Here is a 24,837-nt window from a genome sequence, read left to right as displayed (position 1 = left end):
ATCAAAAAAAGTCTATTTAGACCTCCGATTATTGATATGAAACTATCGATTATCGATACTATCAATATGTATTAGAAGTATTTAATTGTAGTAGCTGCATAATTTCTGGTTTTTTACAGCCAAAAATTTAAAAAAAGATCTAATTTTTTAGAATTACTAACACAACTGTTTGACTTCCTTCAGCTCCTTGATTTGTTTTATAGTTTTTACTAAGCGATTTGGAGTTTTGGAACCCAATTCTCTTGAAGTTTGGATGTAATATGATATCGATTCTCATATGAAAAAAGTCGAGATATCGTGAATCCAATCAACATTTTCCCAAGGTCTGTGCACATACTACCAACATTTAAATAATTGGTTACAGCAATAATCAACGTCATATTTGTTTCCTGAAATTTTTTTTGCATCATCATGAAATATTATCAAGCATTTTTCTGCAATCAGTTGAGGAGGTGCGTTTTTAAGTTCAAGCAGTGTAGCGTTGGGTGCGTTAGCTGTTAGAAATACTCTTTTGATAATTTGCAGCTAATCCATCTAGTAGCAACTTCCTGAATTAATTTATATAGTTTTATTTTCATCTAACCTATTAGTTTTCTGTTTTATCAATTTTCGTTAAGCAATTTTGCAATTGCAACATAGAAAGGTCTTGGCACCTGATGACTTGTCTATTATCCTAGAACTAAGAATGACGAAAATGCCAGGTTAGGTTAAAAATCACTATCACTGGTCGATAGTAAATGACAGCATAACAAAACATCAATAGTTCAAAATATCGATAGTACAATGGATAGTTTCGTACCACTACCTTCATAGAGTTGTTTTGACAATTGACAGCATAAAACAAAACATCGATAGTTCAAAATATCCATAGTATAATGGATAGTTCAAAATATCGATAGTACAATCGATAGTTTCGTACCACTTACCTTCATAGAGTTGTTTTGATAAATGACAGCATAATAAAACATCGACAGTTCAAAATATCGATAGTTTCGTACCACTACCTTCATGGAGTTGATTTGACAATTGACAGCATGAAACAAAATATCGAAAGTTCAAAATATCGATAGTATAATCGTTAGTTTCGTACCCCTACTTTCAAATTGACATTTGTATCAACTTAAAAATTAAATTTTCAAAAAGTGAAAATATTAAATGTAGATGAAAATGAATAGAATTCACTTTGATTGAATTTTATTTATTGGTTAGGTCGTTAAAAAAATGTTTTAATGAGTAATTTGGTTCAAATTTGAGTTGCATTCATATAAAATATTTCTTTTTGGCGTCAGGTGCATTATCAATCAACTTTTATCCGCATTAGGTATCCCTTTAACTCTCAGACACGCATCAATCTCCACATAGAAAACCCCGTTGGGTGTTAAAGAGAATTCCTTCCTAGAGGTCCGTTTTGCGCCTGTCCTGACGCCGTTCGGCGCCGCCGAATCCAGTCTACCGCGAGCTCTCCGCCATGTCGTTTCGTATGTCGAGCTTTCCTTTCGAATAGATGTCGGATCCTAGCCAGGAAGCCTCGGCGTCCACCGGACATGACAACCGCGTCGACGATGATCTACCGCGACGACCCGTGTCGTATCCCTGCGGACCGGAGAGTAACGTCGAGCTCGATGACGTTATTAAACCGCAGAAGAGGCTTTCCGACCCGTTACGGCCGCCTCCGTATAGGAGTAAGACCCAGGTGCGACCGTTCACCAAGGAATCGCTGGAGAAGCTACAGAAAAAAACTGTGCAGTTGGTGCGGGAGTACGGTTTCCAGCCAAGGAGGAAGTTGAGTGTAGAAGATGGGTCGAGATTGCCGGCAAAATTTGAACCTTTCCCCCCCAAGTTGTATGGCAGGCCATTGGAGGAGATCGACAATTTCATCTATGACGAGGTGGGTTCGTGTGCGCGCGCTTTTCTTTAAACTTTTGAGTTTTTGAATGAAATAAGCATTATTCTAATAAATTTTTGTACATTTGTGCTACAATTACTTCTATACTCATAATTTCATCATAAAAAGTGCTTTTTCTATTTTTGTAAATAGAAAAAAATCACACGATGATAAATCTGGCTAATATAGAGGGTAGTAATCTATAATCTTTGTTTGTTGTAGTTTCTCTGTTTTTCTGAGAATACGATCATTTTTCAAGCTTTGTTTCGACTTGATGCTCATTATAAAGTTGTCCCGGTGGATATAAACGAATAAAAAATCTATAAACATTGCTTATATTTCTAATTTATGGATCATAGGGTTCCGTGGCTTTCACACAGGGAAAAACTGTGAAAAAAATCGGTAAGACAGATATTAATACCTTTCTCAACATAAAAAGGTACCACCCTCCATTTTTCAATCATTTATCTTTAAGGTGGTGTACGTTTCAATTCACTGAAGCAAATATCAAATGGAAAGAAGTTGATTGATACTAAATTATTTTTTTTGTTGTTTTATTTGTGAGTAAATCTGTAATGTTTTGGATAAAACACGAAAATAATTAACTTTTTGACACAGTTTTTGGTGAAGTTTTTTATTTGACGGGCATGTTAATAAATAAGATAATCGTTACTATCTGCTTTCAAATTGACCCCGTAGAACTTTAATTAGAGCGACCTATAAACCACGATCTTTTTGATCATTTGTGTCCTCCAATTATCCTGTCATTTTAAGCGGGTTGTAATCAATTGATAGATGATATCATTAATGGTTACCTCCAGCGATACTTCAATTTTAGGCTTTTCTTTTTTTTCTATTTGGAAAGGGATGAGGGATTATTGGATTGGGGCTTTTGTATGTAGGGCAAGCAACAAAGAGTATGCGATAACTGATTTTTGACGTAATTAATTCGGAAATTACATATATTTCATTTTGCGACAAGGGATGCTATTCCCGTTAGTTTATGGTATCGCACAACCGAAAGTACACACAACGAAGTTATCCTGATGTTAAATACATGTTTGAAATAAGCAATGGCTTTTTTATAACAAGACTTAATTATTTTCATCATTTTAATCCCGTCACTAGAAAAATATGAAATTAAAAAAGAAAAAAAATTTTGTTACGAAGAAATAGAAAATGTAAGTCCGATTCTGCTTATCCAATTTTTATAAATTTTATCTTGTTCGAAAGAGCTTTTGTCCAGCAATACAAAATATATATATTCCAAGTAATTTAATTTGTAACGTGAATGCTAGAGGGCGTTGTTTCATATTTTTACATAAGGTAATTTCTATTCACAAATATAAATACGAGGATGGCTCCAGAAGTACCTGGTCTGACCTAGATCTATACAGCATATGTTTCAAGTTTGTAGACGGCACGTTGCTTAGTATTTGTTTGACAGCCATCAATAGTGAGTTTGTAAACATGGAAAAAATTGGTCATCGTTTATCTGAAAGGCATTAGACCAACCAATAGAAAATCTGAACTGAATTCTACTATGGAGGAGACTGATCATTCGTTATCAGTAGTGAAATATTAGGTAGCAACGTTTAGACGAGACCGTACGAAATAGGAAGATCAGTAACGCAGTGGTCGACCAGAAATATTGAAGAAAGTCGACAAAGCGGTACTGGATGATCGTTGACAATGGACTGAAAAGGGAGAATTAGCTCTAAGGAAAATAAAGACTGTTCCATCTGTAGGCGAGGTCATGGCTTCAGTTTATTGGGATGCGCGGGGGATAATTCCTATGGAATATATTGAAAAAAGAAAAACTATCAACGGTGAATATTATGCAACGTTTGAGCAAAAAAATCAAGCCAAAACGATGTTGTTTCATCAAGCCAAAATTAATGAATTAAAGCTTGAATGGCTACTTTATGCACCAAATTCGCCAGATTTAGCCCTCTCGGATTATTTTCTGTTTCCAGACTTGGTGGTCAAAAATTCCCCAACAATGGATAGGCAGTAGATGGTTATTTTGAGGAGCTTGACGTTTATTATTATAAAAATGGTGATTACATTGAAAAATTCCAAAATTTTTGTGTTATCTTTGTTGTGCCGGGTACTTCTCGGACCATTTTCGTATCAGCATAAGAGTTTAAGTAGATCTTTCAAAAATAAACTAAATTAAAATTGAAATAGTGAAAATCCCATGTCGATGTGTCAATATGATAACCTAACCTAACTTCAGTAATTTAAACTGTTCTTATAATAATCTTATTATTTCCGTTAGATGGGGTTATATAAATTTGTGGCTAATGTCACAAACAAAGAGAAGATATTATTAATAAACTATGGAACAAAGAATATATCACGACGAATAGCTAAGGGAATGTCTTCTTAAAGAAGTGGCAATTCATTTCTCAGAAAGTTTTAATAACTTTTAAATTAAATTCGTTAAAAGAAAGTACAATAACTAAAATATATGAAATAGCGCCATCTAGCATCGGCGTTACTAATGAAATTGTTTAGAATCGGATAAGAAATAAGAGAACGGGGTAAATGCATGTGAGAGGGTTATCAAAAAAAATTTTTGGAAGGATACGAGTGGAATAAGATAAATTGAGAAGGAGAACGAATGTAGAGATTGATGGCCAGGCAGGGATCGGCTATATAGTTATGGCAAAAAGACGGTTTAGGCATATACCCAGAATGGAAGAAAACATGTATGAAAAAAGGGCTTTAATAAATGGAGGAGACGCAAAAAGAAGAAAAGTAGATATGTCCACATACAAAATGGATATGGATATGGATAGCGAACTGGAGCTGTGAAAGGAGGAAATGAATAGAGAGACTTCTAGCTATGAGCCTATAAGACCTGCTGTACTGTTTTATTTATATATATATATATACATATATATATATATATATATATATATATATATATATATATATATATATATATATATATATATATATTGTGGGATAAAACATCTTTTAAACAACCTAAAGTATACAAAAATCGACTAATCAGAACTGCCACTGTATTAGTTATATTTACAGCTGTTCCAGTTGCCCATCCGGTATGAAACCTCATTCATATGTAAATAAAATTAATTTTGAAATTATTGATACAACAAAATGATCAAAATTTTTTAATTCCACTAAAAAAACGGAGTAAATTAATATTTAAACGCGTTCTTACGGAAGGAAATATCGTTCTTTACAAGTTCTATTTTACTTGCATAAAAGCATCGTGTCTGTGTGTCTGTGTATGTGTGTGTCAGTACGTGTGAGTGTGTGTGTAGATCGAACAAAGAAGTATGACTATCGTAACGCATTGTTCCTATTGTCATTCGTCTCGTTCCTATTGAAAACCTTTTGAGAATAGAAAACGCGCACTTAAATGGAACTGAGCTTTGCACTGCATCGATCTTTGGTTTGTTTGTCTTAGCTCCGTTCAAGAATTTCAATACCACGTGTTTCAATAGATATTTCGACGAAAAAGCTCTTTTAACTGCTCGATTATTAAATGGGCGAATGTAAAAACTCAAACTAATGATGAATTTTCGTAGATTTGGGGAAAAACTTAATCTCCGTATGCATCGTTTATCAAAATTCGAAAAACTGTTCTTGGCAACGTATGAGGATGGTCCCAGAAGTACCCGGCCCAACAAACACAAAAATTGTGCAAATTTTTCAACGTTTTAACCCCATAAACTTTCCCTCAGCGATGTTCAATACATTCGATACCCTTTTTATAATAAGAATCCTCAAGATCCTCAAAATAACTATCAAATGCCGATATCACCTCTTCATTGTTGGAAAACCTTTGACCACCAAGTCTGGGAACAGAAAATATTCCGAGGTGACTAAATCTGGAAAATAAGGTACATAAAGTAGCAATTTAAACTTTAATTAATTAATTTCGGTTATTGCAATAACAGATGTGGAAGATGTTGATGAAATAACACTTTCTTCTTAGCCCAATGTGACCGGTTTTGCTTGATTCCTTCGCTCTAACATTGCATCATACTCGTAGTTGATAGTTTTTTTCTTTTTCAAGATATTCAATGGGAATTATAACGCGCGTATCCCAATAAACTGAAGCCATAACCTTGTCTGCAGTCTTTGCCAGTCTACCGCCATCTCTAGATCACGCCAGGTACTTCTGGCATCATCCTCGTGTTATTTTATCCATTCGATAAATATGTGATTGACAATGATGTTATATGCTTTTGTATGGAATTTCCTTTAATTCTATGAAATTTGAGAAAAATTACATCCAACACCATGGAAAATAGCGCAACCTCTAGGTTTCTGTATTGAGGTTCTTCTATATCTATTTGGAATAATAGACCAAATAGATATAGAATATCTCTATATATTTTCGAAGTGGATAAAAATGATTTTTCTCGAAACGGGATAAAAATCCCTTTGCAGACGAACATGTCATAAAATACTGAAATAGAATTTTCCCAGGTCGGTCGAGGTAAAAACCAACGGGGCCATATTGATTACTTAGAGCAAGTTTAGGCCTATATATGTAAATTTTCCACTCGAGTTTTCCGTGCTTTTAGGCAATTCATCAAAACATCCACCCTCTGAACCGTCCTTTTTCTTTCCAACGAAATATTTTTCTCTTAATAAGTTCTATCAAGATTTTTTCAAATCACACTGTGTTACTGACAACTCAATTTAACTTGAACATCCTCACAACCGATAATGATGATACTGTATCAAAATTTTCAATATCTCTAAGTTTGGGAGAAACTGCTGTACGGAAGATCACAATTTTTTCAAATGTGAGTAAATAATAAATCTGGTAACACTACAATTCGAATCTAATGAATAGACAACAAAGTACAGATTTGTTGTGAGACCTAACAACGTTTTGATTTTTCCTCACCTCCAAAAACATCTCTCTATTATTTCAGCTCAATTTTCCAATTATTTTGGCATGAGGTGATTTTTAACCTTGCGTATGTTTTTTCTTAATAATTAAACAAGTTTGAAGCCTCGTATTTTCTATTATGTCAGACTTATAAACGAGGATGGTCCCAGAAGTAACTGGTCTGTCCTACAGATGACGGTAGTTCATATCAAAAATTAAACCAGTATGCAACATGCACGGAATTGAAAATTATTAGAATAGAAGTTGTTTACAGAGGAACTTTATGTGGCAAAATATGATATCGATTTGATTTCAATTGGCAAATGATTGTGCACATTTTGGCATTGTACAGTATTGAGCCTTCAACTATTGCTGAACGTTGAATCTGTTCCCAGACTTGGATAAATGTCGCTGGTCAAAGATTTTCCGACAATGAAGAGGGAAAAGTGTATGGAGATTAAAAGAGATCAAGTTTTCCAAAATTTTAGTGTTTTCTTTGTTGAGCCAGCTACTTCTGGGACCATCCGAATATATATTACCTTCATAAACACTTCTCTATCATTTCAGCTCAATGCCTTAATTATTTTGGCGTGTGTGAACTCTTAAATACGTTTGTATGAAAAGAACCTGCAAATTTAAATATTGAATAAATTGGAATTACCCCGTATATTTAATTCACATAAAACACAATTTCATTGTACGTTGATGAATTCGACTCAATTTTCATAAAAATATAAAAGAAATATTTTCTCCATATATTTTTTTTTCGAGTGGTTCATCATTGCAGATAGAAAAGTGGTTCGCTTCATGAAAGCTGGAAAAAATTTCGCGATTCACTCGCTATCTCGTTTCAGATCTTTCGAGAAGAGACTGTCGAGGGCTCTTTTTCCGAGTTTTAATTATTTTGTACAAATGGGGGCAGTTCTATGGAAGAAGGCCAAACAAAGCATTCTCCTTATTAAAATAGCCTAGCACCTTGCACCTTGTGTAAGTAGATTGCAAACGATAATTGTCCTTATAAAAGAAACTCCTTCGAATTTACTTGCCATTGTTATTATTATTTGAATTACATCATAGTTTCAAACGAATATTAGTCCAGAAAATAGATTGCCACGTTGCCGAATGGACTTTTATTCCTTCGCATCAGAGACATATTGAACCTCTATACTATAACTACAGAAAAGTTGTAGTATTGTCAGACTTTTCGTCACTCGCCATAATCTGATGATTTTTATAAGTATAGGTGTAGTATTGATATAAACAGTGTGCTCAGTTATCGAAACGTACCTTAAACAGTGTAGTCGTGCTGTAAACAGTGTGTTCAGTTATCGAAACGCATCTCAAACAGTGTAGACGTGGTGTAAACAGTGTGTTCAGTTATCGAAACGCATCTCAAACAGTGTAGTCGTGGTGTAAACAGTGTGTTCAGTTATCGAAACGCACCTCTAACAGTGTAATCGTAAGTGTTGGTGTAAACAGTGTGTTCAGTTATCGAAACGCATCTCAAACAGTGTAGTCGTGATATAAACAGTGTGTTCAGTTATCGAAACGTATCTCAAACAGTGTAGTCGTGGTGTAAACAGTGTGTTCAGTTAACGAAACGTGCGTTAAACAGTGTAATCGTTAGTGTTGATGTAGTGGTAGTATGAACAGTGTTCACTATGAATATCACTAAAGGTTCTAGAAATTCCAGCTTAGTTCATAGATTTAAAACACTTTGTAGATAAAACCTACTTGCGGAAAATTGATGATTTTCTAGGCAGAAACGGTCAATTTTTTTCTCAAATATTCGATGATTTACAAAAATTGTGCCGATTGCATATTTGAAATCTAGGCATTTTATTACAATGTTGCGAAAAGAGTAGATATAGGGGAATTTGCTTATTCATTATATAGTTTGACATATGAACATTACGTTATATTTAACCAAATCTGGGGAAATTTTATAATTAGAAAATCGATTTTTTCGCTATAAAAAAATGTGCGACGTTGCCTGAAGTAGGAAATTTAATGATTTATAGATAAATAGAGCGATTTTAGTATTACCAATTGTATTTTTTCACATAAACATGTAGAAAATTCCGATGTTGCCAAACGTAGTAGAGATATTTGATGTTTTACCATGAAAGAAGCTATATTACTATCAAATATGTTTTTTTTGTTTTGAAGCATTTCTTTTAAATTTGGATATGTACATAGAATGGATGTGGAGTTTCCAAGGCCTTATTGACACGGTTTAAACAAAATAGTCGATCCATAACTATAGATGAAACCTGGAACCATCATTACACTTCTGAAATAATGAAAACAGTTAAGACAGTGGATTGCAACCAATGAATTTGCTACGAAACGATAAAAAGTAATGATGATCGGTTTTTTTTTGGAATTTTGTTTTGTATTAAAGTGTTTGTCCATCAGAACCACGTAACTTTTCAAACTCTAAGGATAGAATTCACCAAATTTGGACTGTGAACAGTTTACCTTCTGTTTCCGAAGTCGATAACTTCTTCTTCCAAATACTCTTCGCTCAGCTTCGAGGAATGCTTGGAATCGGTCCGATCATGTGCTGGCTAGAGCGGACTTTATTTCTTGTAGCCTTATTTTTTCAAAATTTCTCTACTTTTCCTCAGATCTCCAGTCGTCCTTACTCCAAAACATCTACAAACCATCACCAAGCCTTTGCCGTGTTTTATAATCAGGATGACATATAGATCTATGATTCGTTCCTTCCCTGACCTGCGCACAAACACTCATCACTCCATAAAACTTTATCATGCGTTCTGTTTTTATACCCTTTAGCCCACTACTAAGGATCTACCCTTCCAAAAAGGCTATATCTCTTAGGTTCATTGCTCTGAGCTGCTATCTTTGGACCAGTGAGTCGTCGATCACGTTTACTTTTGCCTAGACTATGAAGACTTGCGATTAATGAACGACTTTCAATTCATAGTTCCTTTGTTTGACCCATTTTAAAAATTACAACAAACAATTAGTATACGAACCTCACAAAAAGATGTTTTGGACCAAAAAGTATGAATCTCATAGGAACTAAACTACAAGCACTCACCGACAAAATATAAATGGTAGTAAATAAATAACGAACATTGTTGTTTTTGTTTGTAAGACGCCATTTTGACCTTCGTTTGATAATATGAAAGAGAATATTACGTGGGTAAAAATTTTGACTATGTCAATAATAAATTTTGAGTTCTACAACTACCAAACTGAGCTGAAAATCATCTGAGCATATTATTCAAATCGTGATCTCGTAGAAACCAAACACCTTATACAACTCTTGTGGTGGTTTTATTGAAATAAATTTAATGGAGAATAGGTAACGATAATATAAACCCAGCGTGTGGAAAAGTAGGTCAAGGGGTGATATGCAACAACTTATAATGTCACAGTTCGACTTTGCTCCATTAATCGCACTATATTTTCATAAAAGCATATTTTAGTTGAAGGTTAAACAATTGGTTGCTCGGAAACGTTAGAAAATATCACTACGTGTGTTTGTATGTGAATCTGCAATACTTAAACACCACAAATCTATTTTAATCTTGAAACATAAACTTCCAATATATTCTTTATTCTTGATTCAATCATAGAATCTCATTTAAACCCTAATAATTAACCAAAATAATCACTAGAATTCAATATATAACACTAACTAACTTTGTTCCGATTTAGAATCAAAGAATGAATAAACTTTGGATTTTATTGAGCTCAATTTTTCATTTTGATGATTCTTTATTGACCAGGTGTCTTAGTAGGTACATAGGCTGGACTCTTCATTGAAGCACCTTCTGATAGACCGATCAGTGAACATGCCACATATAAATGATTCAGGCCATAAACGCTTAAAAATTGGCCTTGCGATTTGTTAATGGTCATGGCGACTACAATCGGTAGATCAAAATCGTTCCTCATCTTCGAATTTTGCTTTGAGTGTCTTCTCCACATCTTTTGGGGTCATATCTACTTGCCAATATCCTAACTAAGATAGAAAACAACTTGCTGTCAGCTAAAGTGTCCAGTTTATCTTCAATTCGGGGTAGAGGATAGTTGTCTTTCTTCTTGACGATAGTCCACACAGAATATAGTACTTCCATCTTCTTTTTTGACGAGCACTACTGGAGACACCCATGATTTAGTAGATGGTTCTATTACTTTCTCCTCTTCCGTCTCTCGAATTATTCTTTCAACTTTCTCTTTCTTTACTCTTGATAGTCTGCGAGCTGATTGTCTAATTGGCTTGGCACCACCAGTATCATCGCGTAAATCACATTATCAATTTACTCACCACCAAGTGTTGGATACTTCAAGTTGGACCATGTTTCGAAGCTTGATTAATTACAGAGCTAACCTTTTGTTTTACCTTGATATCGGATTTAATCCTCGTTCTTCGACGATGTCTACCCCAAATTAGGTCATTTAGAAACAACCAAGTATCTTCGTTCGGCTGTTTCGCCACAATGCAATTAATGTACCACTAACGCATTAATCAGTGCTGCAATCGCAAATCAGTACAAATTATCTAGTTGTTAATCTCTGAGATTTGCTCGACAATTTTTCACCGTGCGTGGGCTGTCTCGCTTTCTTCTTGCTCAATCTCTTATTCTTCTTTATTCCTTCATTCCAATGTTTCGAATGTTAGTTGCGTTACGGATTTGTCGGATAGATTTCATCGTCTTCGCATTTGATCGCAAAACTTTTAATAGGTGCTACACGTAGGTCTTTTAAGCCCATAGCTCGGAAGTGATCGCCTTCGATTCTTTCCTATTTTTTGCTTTCGTTTTCCAGAATTCTTCTCACTCTCTTGGGTGTTCCATTACCTCAGCGTAATATACTTTCTTTGGTCTTCCTGTTTCACCTTGTTCTATGTCAATAATTCCTTCCATAAATGAATTCCGTATTTCTTTATTTGCTATTCTCATCATCCATCATTCTTTTCACCCTCTAGTTTCCTCCTGAGTATGCTCCTTTACCATGTATCTATCGGTGCTCTTCTGGTGATCCTTGCTTCTATATTTCATCCCCTGTCATCCTTGATAACCACCCACCCCAAGATATACATAACTATAGTTCTTAGCTCATTGAATTTTCTTCGTTGAGTTGCATTGAAAAACTTCGGGACTTGTAGATTCAGTCTCTATGCTGTTTCTATGGAGACTCTACAAATTTCTTTCCTCTTTTTTCCCTTATTTTGCAGACTGTATCTAGTAGCGCTTTACCTCTGCATCAATATTTTTTCCCTTTCTTGTGTATTGCTCTGAAATTGTATCTTGCTCCAATGTATCCCCAAAAAACTGAAATACAAAGTACAGAAATGAGATTTCTAAGGAAAATTGATGATAAATGAACATGAAATAAAATAAGGGACAACACTATAAGAGAAAATTTGAATTTAAAACCAATTCAATTGATGTGGTTTGGCCATGTTATGAGAAAAGGAGAAGAACGATTAATAAGGAAGATATATAAAGCACAAACTTACAAAAAATAAAGGAAGACCAAGAAGGAGCTGGACAGAAGAACTCCAACATGCCTTACACCTGAAAAGGTAGAAAGGCATCAAGATACATTAAGAAAGTAAATAAAGAGGATTCTCGTCTTTAGTGCAGTTCCGCAGTTCCATCTTATTTCATTGATTCTATCTCGTCTTCTTCCCGGGGTTTAACATTTTTTAAACCCTTTATTATTTCTAGTATTTCCTTCCTCAATGGTGGGGCAATATATTTTCGTTATTATTCCAATCTAGGGTTGTAAGTTTCTCTTCTATCGTTTTCTGCAGCTCTACATTTCGTTGAATTGATTTTACTATCTAAGAATCATTTTTGTTTCATCCATTGTTATTATTTTATGCTTGCCCTTCATTCTATCTAATTTCTTTTTAGACATTATTCATTTCTTTATATACAAGTGCTCTCAATTCGTTTTCGTTTCTTTGTCCCACACCCTTCTTCTTTGCTCCTCATTGTTTTTTGTCTTCATCTGTACCAGTCTGTAACATTTTTTGTCGGTTTTTTTCAATTTCTTCTTCATTTAGCTTCGAACTATTCATCCGTTTTCCCTATTTTATTTTCTTGCTGCTTTCTCTACAGTTTTCTCTGAATGTTTACATTATTGGGCTCTCTCTATTTCTTCTTCTGATTTTTTCTTTGTTGATTTAATTCTGAAAAGAATAGAATTTGAAATTTTTCTATTCTTAAATGAGATCCTTTGGATCCCCTCTATCTAGATTATTTTTCAAAGTAGGTCCTTCGATTCCTAAAACTAACCTCTTTTTGTAAGTAAAGATGTCAATGCACCCAATTCATTATTGGGTTTATAATTAATATTTTTCATTCTACTTCATAATCACATAACATTGAAATTGCAAAAAATTATCTTAGATAACGTAAACGCGCACTTAGAAACTTCTTAATGGTGCAAAATGGGGTTGTAAGCTCATATGAAATAGTTGGTGAAAGGGAATTCAATTTAACATACTTAAAACATATTATTAGTGATAAGAATGAATTTAAAATTGAAATATAAATTGATAACATTGAACTCGAAACTGTGACTTAAATTTTTCACGAAAATAGAGTTAATTAAAGACAGAAGTTGATTAAATTTTACGATACTGTTGAGGAACTTGTCTACAAAAGTGGAAAATACTTTTTTCCTCGTATACAGAAAAATACCGGGATTAGTTCATGAAACGAGCAATCAGGCTGCATTGCGGGAATTTCAAAGAACGTTGCGTGATGATTACAGTCACTGATTACGGTCTGCGTCACACACTTTCCTTTATATACCTAAACTTTCCATAGCCTCATTTCCAATTGTCGAAAATAGAAAAAAATTCTGTCTGTAATAAACTTTTTTGGTATTTTTTGTAGTTTTTTTTAGTGAATCATTGAATTTTTGTTTATAAAAGATTTTTCTACGTCCATATAATAATCACAACTTTATTAAATTATATTTACTGGTAGGTAATTATCTAGATTAGGTTACACCCCTCCGATTTCGTGATTTCGTTAAAATTTTAATATGTTATAGATAAAATTATGTTGAAAAATTTGATATATATATATATATATATATATATATATATATATATATGTAGGGAAATAATCCCTTCACATAGTTTTTCAATTTTGAGGTTCCAGAAAAAGAAAAAATAATTTATACATTATAGTTTAGCTTCGCATGTCTTCATTACATGATATGATTACATGATTTTATGATACATGATGACATGTATTATAAAATTTGCAGAGAATTTCGTCTAGTTTGCTTACATACGACTATAGTTAGTAAATCTATCAATATTTGTTTTCTTTTATTCGTGTTTGACAAAGAGAAAGATAAAATTCTATGAATTTGTGTGTATTGTTGTTTATTGATTGATATTCTATCAATATTCTCAATTAAAATTAGTGGTTAGGTTAGGTTAGATTGTTTAGGTTAGGTTAGGTTAGAATAGGTTAGATTACGTTAGGTTAGGAGAAAAAAAAGTCACTGTAGGAACTTCGTAAAATTTATCATTAGCACAAATATGGTGAAATATATCTGGGGTTATTTAAAGATAATTCAATAATACGATTTTTTTCATTCCTCTTATCAAATTTTTCAGCATAATTTTCTGTATAACATAGTAAAATTTTAACGAAATCGGAGGGGTGTAACCTAATCTAGATAATTACCAAACAAAGTATATAACAATAAATAAAACGTTTTATTTTTCATGAACATAGAAAAAATATTGTATACCACTCGTGCAAAAAGTGTTTATTGCATTCGACGCGTTGCCAAACTCAGTTTAACGGCCTCGTTAGACAAATTCACGTCGCGTGCGATAAATACTTTTTGCATAAATAACTATTATTGAGGTATATCATATCATGTTTAATCGTTTAATAGTAGAGAAAAGTTCGAAAGTGATGAGCCTACAGGAGTCCATAATTTCAAAATCTTCTAACCCTCCCTAATTTTTAACTTTTTCAATCCCGAAACATCCAAAAACTAATTCTTTAACACTCTTTTGAACACTGGTAAGTAATTTTGTAAAGTCTTCACTAGCATAAAGGTCTAACTTGATATATTGAAGCAACATTTTCAGGTGCAGCAATAGGTTCAAATTTAATGTTTTGTTTCCCAAAAGAAAAGTCAGTCTTATTGGCCATGATCTTTTATGGTGGTTACGCCATGGCGCATTCGCCAAATATTGAAGAGAGTGAAATTTTTCAGAAGTCCAGCAATCAATGGAGTTCAATCAAATTTTAAAAAATAGACGATTTTTAAAAATATTATATTAATATGCATATTATGAAATACGTGGAAATTATTTTTATAATTTTAACACCACCACTAAAAGGTTTTTTGGCTCTGGAAAATCGAAAAACCATCCGATTTCGATGAATTTTTTTTTAAATTTTCATTTTTACGGCGGATTTACGAAAAAAAAAATGGAAACTCACCCCCCTTAACATAACCTAATCTAACCTATATAAGTTTTCATTTTTGTTATTCCCATATTTTTTCTCATAAATCCGCCGTGAAAACGAAGATTTAAAAAAAATCGGGATCGTATGTTTTTTCGATTTTCTAGATACAAAAAAACGAGAAGACCGCGAAAGTATAAAATTACCGAATATATGAAATTGAGAAAGCATTTTTTTTTCAAATTCACCCATTTAAATGGCAGTTTATGTACGATAATGGAATTCAATTAATATATTAAATATATTAAAAAAAAATATCATTCACTTAAATTATTTCATTATTTAGCATATACATGATACATTTTAATTCCAACGTAACGTCACATTGTGTGAGAGAGATTGCGCGTACCTGCACAAAGACATACTGATGTATTTGTATCGTGAAATGAAGCATGCGCAGAATATTTGATTATATATAAAATGCTACTTTAATTCTATATTTTCAAATACGCCCTCTAGTAGTGTCGAATTCAACCAAGCAATTTTTCATATTGAAACGAATTCAGAACTGCAGTTAACTATACTGGAATTTCCAGAACCGTTAATGAACACACTGTTTACACTACAACTACACCAACACTCACAATTACACTGTCTGACGCGCGTTTCGACGAGACTGAAGACTGTTTACACTACAACTACACCAACACTCACAATTAGACTGTTTGACGCGCATTTCGAGAACCAAGTTATCGTCTTCAGAGATCGGAGGGAATTAGTAGAAAATAGAGTGTTCAATATAAAAACTACATAATAATTTTGTTCCTACTGTACGTATGAATGGACTATCGTTTCGTTTTCGATTCTCTTTGCTATCAAGAAATAAAACCGTTATATGAAAAAGTGGGTGCCAGATTGAAAGAAAGCAACGTATCAAACTTTAATGTACTTTTTGACAGCTAAACGCTGGCTTTTGTTTTCTCAGCTATCATTTATTTTTGAACCCTTAACTGGAAGTTTTTACTATACGATTTATCATCTTGTTTCCGATCCAGTCGAGTGATTTTATAAGACAAGGGGAAACTAAAAATCAGATGATATTCAAAAAAATGTATCTGGATCATTACACACTTTACGATGTTTTTTTTAAAATTCTTTAAACTCTCTATTTCATATTCTAAAGTACCTTAGCTCACTAAATGGCACTATAGCTCGATGTGAGCCTTGGATTTCTCGATAATTCGCCTCTAAACTGGTCTTTAGGTATCAGCTTATCCTCCAGTTGACAGTGAGATTTTTGCTGAATTTACTTTTTCGTCCGCAAATCTACAGCTACCAGGCTGGGAGCTAATCATACTCAAAGGACTCAACCGATGCATCGCAAACAAACAAATTCAACTGGGAATTGAGAATTCAGTTGAAACATGCATATAAAATAATAAAATAAAGAAGGGAACTAGAGCGCAGATGAAAATTACTGAAGAAGGAACGAGTAGGTAGAACAGATTTGAATAAAAAGGAGCTTATAGCATATAAAACCCAACAGAAATCTTTTCTATTCGTTGTTTTCCCCAAACAAATAGCAAATACGAATTTACACGGAAATTATTTTGAAAAAATTGTTTAAAACAAAAGGAAATTAATAAAGAATTTAGTGATTACTATATATAAAGCAACGTTGAAACGATATAAGTAAAAATTATCAGCGAATATAAACTTAATATCACTACAAATATCTTTGAATTTGATTTGATTTAAATACTTTTAGAGTGCAGATAGATAGAGGACGATTTAGTAACGAAACTGGAGTTTTATAGATTATTGATCAATTTAGTGATTATTCCCATTTCACACATTGGTTCTTTCAGTTTACTGCGATGTACGCTGTCAAAAGCTTATTTGAAATCTATTTAGAGCAATATCATGTTCGAAGCTTCTATGATTCTATGTTTTAATATAGTTCTAACCAGTTCGAGGTCTTGTACTTTTCATTCATCATCAGTACTAACAATAACAATAAAGCTCGTTATGAGTTTTCGCATTTTCTCAATAATTTGTCGTTTCTTCATCACCTTTAGTTCCTTATGCACCCTGTATGTCTTAAGCTAACATTTGGGGGAAAATTATATTTACTTATTTTGAATATTAGTTAACGATTTGCTAGCCTTTAATTTCCGTTCTATAAAAGCGGATCAATGGCTTTTTTTATTGATTTTCCACGAAACTCACAATCACATGTTTGTATCCGGAAAATCGATATTATTTCCGTGACTAAATTCATTGAAAACGCGTATCGATGTTGTGAAGGGTAAAGGTATGTAAACTAGGTAGCTGTTATAATAAGTGCCAATGGCGTCGTGCAGGGATGAATCAATTTCTTTGTTTCAACTTATCATTTTGACAATACCAATTGATGATGTATTTGTAGAATGAAACGTGAAATCTTAATAATTCGATAATCGATAACTCGTTTTATTTTCGGAAAATATTAACGAAATTTTATTAAGAATCTTCTCTCGATCTGCAGGATCCAGTAGTCGGAATAAAAAAGATTTAATTTTCTAAAGTGTAAGATGATTTCCCAGTGGAACTTCTGAGACTTCTCGCTTCCCAAATACTCATATATTTATGGACCTTAGGTCCGTAGTTGCCCTAACTTCCTACTTTTATCGATCCGTGTAATGACAATGATTGAACATGATGTTTATAGAAATACGAAAAAAAAAAATTAAAATTATAGTGATAAACAACAATTAACTGGTTTTTACAAGACTCAACCAGGTTATAATGTCATTTAGAAAGTATAAATATGATGCTGACGTATTTTATTAAACAGGTTCCTTCGAAAAAAAAGTGATCCCGTCTCTAGGATAGATAGAAAACTGAAAAATATCAGAAATAAATTTGTAACGCCATCCGTATACAAGATAAAGAAGAAACAGATAAACAAACTAATCGACGAATTTAATAAATTAGTTAAGTGTTAGTGATAAGTGAATTATTATATGTTAGTTAAGTGTAAAGTGTTTTTCCACTATTTTATGATTTGATATGATCCGATAAAAAATTATACTTACGTAAAAATTAGGTGTTTAGTCGCCTTACACCAAAACATCTCTACACTACCACCCTTCTAGCAAGGCCAGTTTCTCTCAATCTCATGTTTACTGGAGAAGTACTCAAAGGCAGATCTTTAGATTAATTGATCTGACCTGCTATTTTTTGGAGAGTGAGTCGTTGATCACGTTTGTGGTTTTTCAGAGCCATCCGCCAAAACTTTTGGTGGATTTTGAAATTTAATGAATCCATTATGGGGTGAGCAAAGTGTACATTATATACTGTGTTTTTTACGCATATAGATCAGTTTGAATGTAGTTTCGAATCAGAATAAACTTGAGAAATGAATTCCAAATAGTTAATAGAAAAGTTACAATCTAAAATTGAATCTTCCAAAATTAGATCCATGATTAAAACTAATACAAAAAAAAATCAATTCGAAAAAAGCATCAGATGAGATTTTCAATAAAAAAACCTCTTAAATATTGATTCGCTTTGAAAATTGAATAAAATTTCTGATTACGTGTTTCAAGACTGTCGGGTCATCATTATTGGATTGGAATACCTAATCATAGATGCCGCCAGCTCCGTATTCATGAGAAATTTGATCAAATAGTCAAGTCGCGAACCCATCAAATGTAAATCGTCGAAAGACGTCTTTTCACATCAGCACTAACTCCGCGTCAAATAAAATGGGACGTGGTATACATGGAAACGTGGAAAAATCCATTAAACACGTTCAGTCAACAACGTTTCGGCTATTTCAGCGGAAGTAACCAAATATTAATAATTCCGCTATGTTTGTCATCGTGTTATACCACCATAGGACACGTGGCGTGACTTGTGACTTCGATATCATTATGAACTTTTGATTCTTATATATACAGTGTTAAAAAATATGATAACTCGTTCCACTGAGGTAAATTCCCATGGACCTTCAGTTTAAGCATTATCAAATTTTCTTCATTATAACAAAATTTTATTAAAAATCGAAATGATGTAATTGGTTCTATTGTTTAATTTTTTTCAATCCTTTTGTGTTTCTTGGTCTTAATAATTCCTTTGGTATTGGATTTGGGCGGGTTTCTATAGTTTTGTGATGTTCGATGATCCTCTCTTTGATAACTTCTTCTACAGTGGGCACTACCAGGTTCACGTGAATGGTATGATTCGATACATAACATGGAACAACCCCACTGCTCAATTCCATTGCTTGATGACAGTTTTGAATATAAATATATAGGGTCAACTATTTAAATTTATGCGGATCATTTCATCTGATGGTGTAGCCAGCGAAGTTGATTCCTTGACACCATTGCTTCAAGGGTGTCTTCGACATAGCCCTTTTAGTTGAAGAGTATTCCCACCACCAGCAGCCAAAATAGTAGCAGGGGTTCTTCTAAAAGTGTGGCCTGTGTTTTTATTGTTGCATCAGTTTTCAAATGTGTCATTGATTTGAAGCTACAAACCTTTTGATATTTCCAAAAATAGTTTTCCAATCAGCTAGTGCTGCTCATACAGCGTTGCCGGACTTATGTCGACTTTTTTGTGTAACAAACCGCCTGTTATTGGTGAAATAATGACTTGTATCTCATATTTTGAATGTTTTTTCTATTATTTCACAGCTTGAACGTACCGTCTCGTTTAATATCCACACCTTGTATAATTCAATGAATAATTGTGTCAAGTGACTTTCCGTACTACTGAATATAGCTGGGAAATTCGCATGTTTGAAAAAATGCTTCTACAAGGACTTTAAATGACTAGTAACGTTTATTTTCTACAGCGCGCACGAGAGGAAGTCATTAGCTGATAATCCCCCGCCGTTTTTTTCCGGAAGTAGCTATCTTATCTTTATGAAGGCTAGGTGGTGACTAGAGTCGTTAAATGAGCATGATACGCTCTAAAAAAGGCACTCGACTTCGACAAGAGGTAAAGCACTAAAATTATATATGATTCTGCTCTCAGAACATAACTTTTTGTTTCAGTAATTGGAATTAGATTTAATTCTCTATTCAAAACCCTAAGAACTGAGGTAGCTCTATTAATTTTATTTTATTCATTCTATAAAATAGTTATTTCAACTAAATTATAAAGCTCTAATAAAATATTCTTCAAATTATTCTATAAATGTTTGAAGTAGACATCTATTTAATACTATCTCCTCCATTTTCTATTTTTAAATTCAAATAAAATAAAATATGTACGAAATATCATCAAACTTCCTTGTTTATTTAAAACCGTGAATCCCAAAGTGGTAATTCGTCCCAAAGTTTCCATAGATAGATCTAATGTTCACTTTTTTCCGAAATTTGGAAATTAGTAGAATGTATCTGCAAAATTTTGAAAGTGGTGTATGAAAGAAACAAGTTTGGGAACCAACTGTTTACTAAAGCCACAAAAGCCCTGATCATGTGCAGAAACTTCGCAGGAATGAGTTGGGGTTGTAACCCAAAGACACGGCAATTGGAAGACCAATCAACACATTTGGGGTAGTAGTCAACAAAGACTAGCTTGCTTATATACAGCCAGGTCCATGAAATCTTGTCCAACAGCTGCACTAGAAGTCATTATAATCTAATACTGGAAAGCGTGGAAGAGAAAATATCACTTAGAATGTTTCACCAAAGAAAAACTGCATTTTTCAAACAGAAATTTATGCAATTGGAAAATGTGTTCGGTTCAATCTCAAATAGATCATCATCCTGTCCGATAGCAAAGCAGCCATAGGCAAGGCCTTTCATGAGACCTAAACCCTTTTACAGAATAATAGAAAGCATTGGAAAATAAGGTAGATAGGGGATAAAACTTGTTACTGGGGCATCATAGGGGTTGAAATAAGCAATGACATTCCTGGGAAAGTATAACCAGAGAAGATCTGCTGAATGTATCAATCTAAGTAAGAACAATCTTCGGATACTAATAGAAGTTTTATCGGGGCACACTTTAAGACGCTAGACTCAGCAGACAAAGCAGCGTGCAGATTTTGTTGCTCAGAAACACCACGACTACTACACATCAGCTGATGCTATACATGATGTGCAGACTCTTCGTGGTCAAAGCGCACGATCTAGTGATCCACGTTAGATATCATGTCCTCGAATCGATCGTCATGAACCAGTAAGGTATCAGTTCTGTGTCACTTAGCACCATTATTTTGTAATCACATCAGAAGATGACGCCAGCATATCAGAGTTCACACCAAATAGTGCTGTTATCGTTCAAATTTGACAATTAGATAGTTTAAGTTCATATTCATCTCATCTCTTGAGAGATCAGTTTTCCAATTAACGAGGTCGTTCACCTTCAAATCTTGGATCAGTTTTTGTATGGATATGGGCACGAGTGCAAAAGGCCGATACAATAAACCTTTCTTTATCGGCCAATTTGACGGATGTAACTTCATCAACATCCCTGCTATCCGTTATTAAAGTTGGAAAGCTCAAGAAAAATCTGTCAAATACTTTAGATTTCTAATAAATTTTTCAGTTTGTTATTATTACCCTTGAAATTAAATAAATGCTGTTTGTGTGACTGAAATATTTTATAACAATTTACCGTCACGTTTGTTGTGGTTCATTTAGGTTAGATCAGCATCTCATTTTCATAAAGAGTAAAAAATGCATTTTGTAGGATTAATAAACAGTTTCACCTTGAAAAAAGTTTATCATTTTCATTATATGCGAGTGATACACTTCCTAAAACGAATAAACTCTCTCCAACATTGAAAAATGTTCGTTAAATATACGAGTATTAAATGGAAATGATTAACCAACCATTTGTTTGTTCATATGTTGTTGATGAATAAAAATTAGCAAAAACTTACGTAGCTATGAGATATATGTCATTTCCATTAATTTATTGTTAATTAACATTATGTGCATTAAATATTATTACCTATACCATGTAATTAAATGAACAATGGCAAGAGGTAAAGTAATTGATTATAGAATCGGGTCAATTATTATAAAAGTATCGGATTCATATTTCGAAATTGATTTCGATGATATATATCGAATACCAATTAATAAAAAATTTATTCTAAAGCATTAAAAAAACCATATTGTTAATTTCTGTGATTCATTAATGACTGTTTTTGAACTTTATTTCCACTATTTAGGTTGTCTATGAATTCTTAATTTTGAAACATCGTTTCACTTATTATTATTCATTTTATACATTTATTTCACTCATAAATTATCGTTTTATGAATTTTTATCATTTATTTCACTCATTCCACTTATATCTCAACTTTTTATGAGTTTGTGTCACTCATTTCACACATTTATCATACTTTTTTGAATTTCTATTTCCATTTTATGACTATCAACTATTTCACTTGTACGTCACTTTTTATGAATTTTTGACACTCAAATATTTCATATATAATAGTTTTCCAGGTATTTCACTAAAACGTCAGGCTTTTATAAACTTCTATCACTGATTTCACTTTTTGAAATTCATATCACTTTTCTCACTCATGTATCACAATTTTATAAGTTTATATACGTATTTCGCTTACAGATCAGTTTTTAATAATTAATGCCGCTTATTTCACTACATACCATTTTTTTATGGATTCGCATCACTTATTCCACATATATTTCATTTTTTATGAGTTTATATCACTCATTTCACTTATGGATAAAATTTTATCCCTTATTGCACTCGTACATCACTCTTTTATTAATATATATCGCTTATTTCTCTAAGACTTCATGCTTTTATGTATTTATACCACTTATTTCAATTATATTCTATAATTTCATGACTTTCTATCAGCCATTCCAAATATGAATTAGTTTTTAATAAAATTCTGCACTTATTGCATTCGAATATCACTCTTTCATTAATTCATATCGCTTATTTCATTGTGACTTCACCTTTTGATGAATTTATATCACTTATTTCACTCATATTCTATCATTTATGAATTAATATCACTCACTTCACTTATGGATATCTCTTTCATGAAATTTTATCTCTCATTGCACTCACACATCACTCTTTTATTAATTCATATCGCTTATTTCATTGGTACATTACCCTTTGATGGATTTATATCACTTATTTCACATATACTTCATCATTTTATGAATTTCTATCACTTATTACATATATGAATTAGTTTTAAAGGAAATTCTGCCCTTATTGCACTCGAACATCACTCTTTCATCAATTTATATCGCTTATTTCAATGCTTGTTATATTTATATCACTTATTTCACTAACATTCTATCATTTTATAAATTTATATCACTCATTTCACTTATGGATAACATCATAAAATTTTGTCCCTTAGTGCATCACTTATTGCATGGTTTTATGTATTTATATCACTTATTTCACTCATATTCCATCATTATGAATTTCTATCACTTATGGTTCAGTCTTGCAATGAAATTGTGTCCCTTATTGAACCTGTACATTATTCTTCCATTAATTTATATCCATGATATCCATTTCATTGAGATATCATGGTTTTAAGTATTTATATCACTTATATTCCATCATTTTATGAGTTTCTATCACTCCTCATACTTATGAATTAGTCTTTCATATAATTTTGCCACTTATTGCGCTCATACATAACCTTTTTATGAGTTTCTATCACTAAATCCACTTGTACATAATGTTTTTATGAATTTATGTCACTTATTTCGATGATGTCTCACTATTATATGAGTTCCTATCACTAAATCAACTTGTACGTGATGTTTTTATAAATTTATGCGACTTATTTCACTGATATTTCACTATTATATGAGTTTCTATCACTAAATCCAATTGTACGTGATGTTTTTATGAATTTGTGTCATTTATATCTCACTATTATATGAGTTCCTATCACTGAATCCAGTTGTACGTAATGTTTCTATGAATTTATGTCCCTTATTTCACTTATACTTTATTCTTCTATAATATTTTGACACTTGTTTCACTTAATATCGTATTTTCATCAATCAACATCATATTCTACTACTTATTCCACTCATATACTATTTCATGATTTTCTATCTCTCATGAATTTCGTCTAAAATTATCATTCATTTATTCCACTTCTTTGCCTTGAATTCAAATAGACAGGGGGTGATTTAGTGATTTAACGTATTCGATATTTTTAACACATATATTCAAAATGTGATGACAGTGATACATAAAGTTTGCGGTGCCCCAAAAATTAAATAATAAAATCTAAAATATTATGTGAATACTGAAAAAATCCCACATTAAAAATCAAACGGTGCAAAATATGGAGATCTATCTGGCCATTTGATACTTTTATTATATAGTGTATTTTTTATATGAAATGTGTTATTAAAATGTGTCTATTTTTGTTAGGTTCCAGTAAGTAAAATCTTTGGTATTGGTGAGTAGATCCAAACGACATAGAGAACGTCAAAGAGAGTTTGCCTTTAAAAATTTGAATAGCTATCGAAAAGAAAATATCGAATTTTTGGCTTAGTATAACTCAAAATCAAACTTTTACCCCCTGTTTAATAAATATTCCGTTGATAGGAAAAAATTCGTTATAAAAATGAGATTTTAACAAAAATAATGGACGCAAACTCTCTTTACAC

General features: G+C 32.7%; 1 protein-coding gene across 1 annotated transcript in view; it reads left to right on the top strand.

The window, feature by feature from the left end:
* The first annotated feature begins 1,446 nt into the window (after window positions 1-1,446).
* LOC130451816 (sodium channel protein 60E) overlaps window positions 1,447-24,837 on the top strand; it is a 71,326-nt gene continuing 47,935 nt past the window's right edge. Inside the window, exon 1 of the mRNA XM_056791090.1 lies at window positions 1,447-1,888. Coding sequence (XP_056647068.1) covers window positions 1,505-1,888 — 384 coding nt within the window. The 5' untranslated portion in view covers window positions 1,447-1,504. The remainder of the gene's footprint in view (window positions 1,889-24,837) is intronic.

Source organism: Diorhabda sublineata, chromosome X (genome assembly GCF_026230105.1).
Source record: "Diorhabda sublineata isolate icDioSubl1.1 chromosome X, icDioSubl1.1, whole genome shotgun sequence".
NCBI classification, from domain to species: domain Eukaryota; kingdom Metazoa; phylum Arthropoda; class Insecta; order Coleoptera; family Chrysomelidae; genus Diorhabda; species Diorhabda sublineata.
This window is presented reverse-complemented; position numbering and strand designations above follow the sequence as displayed.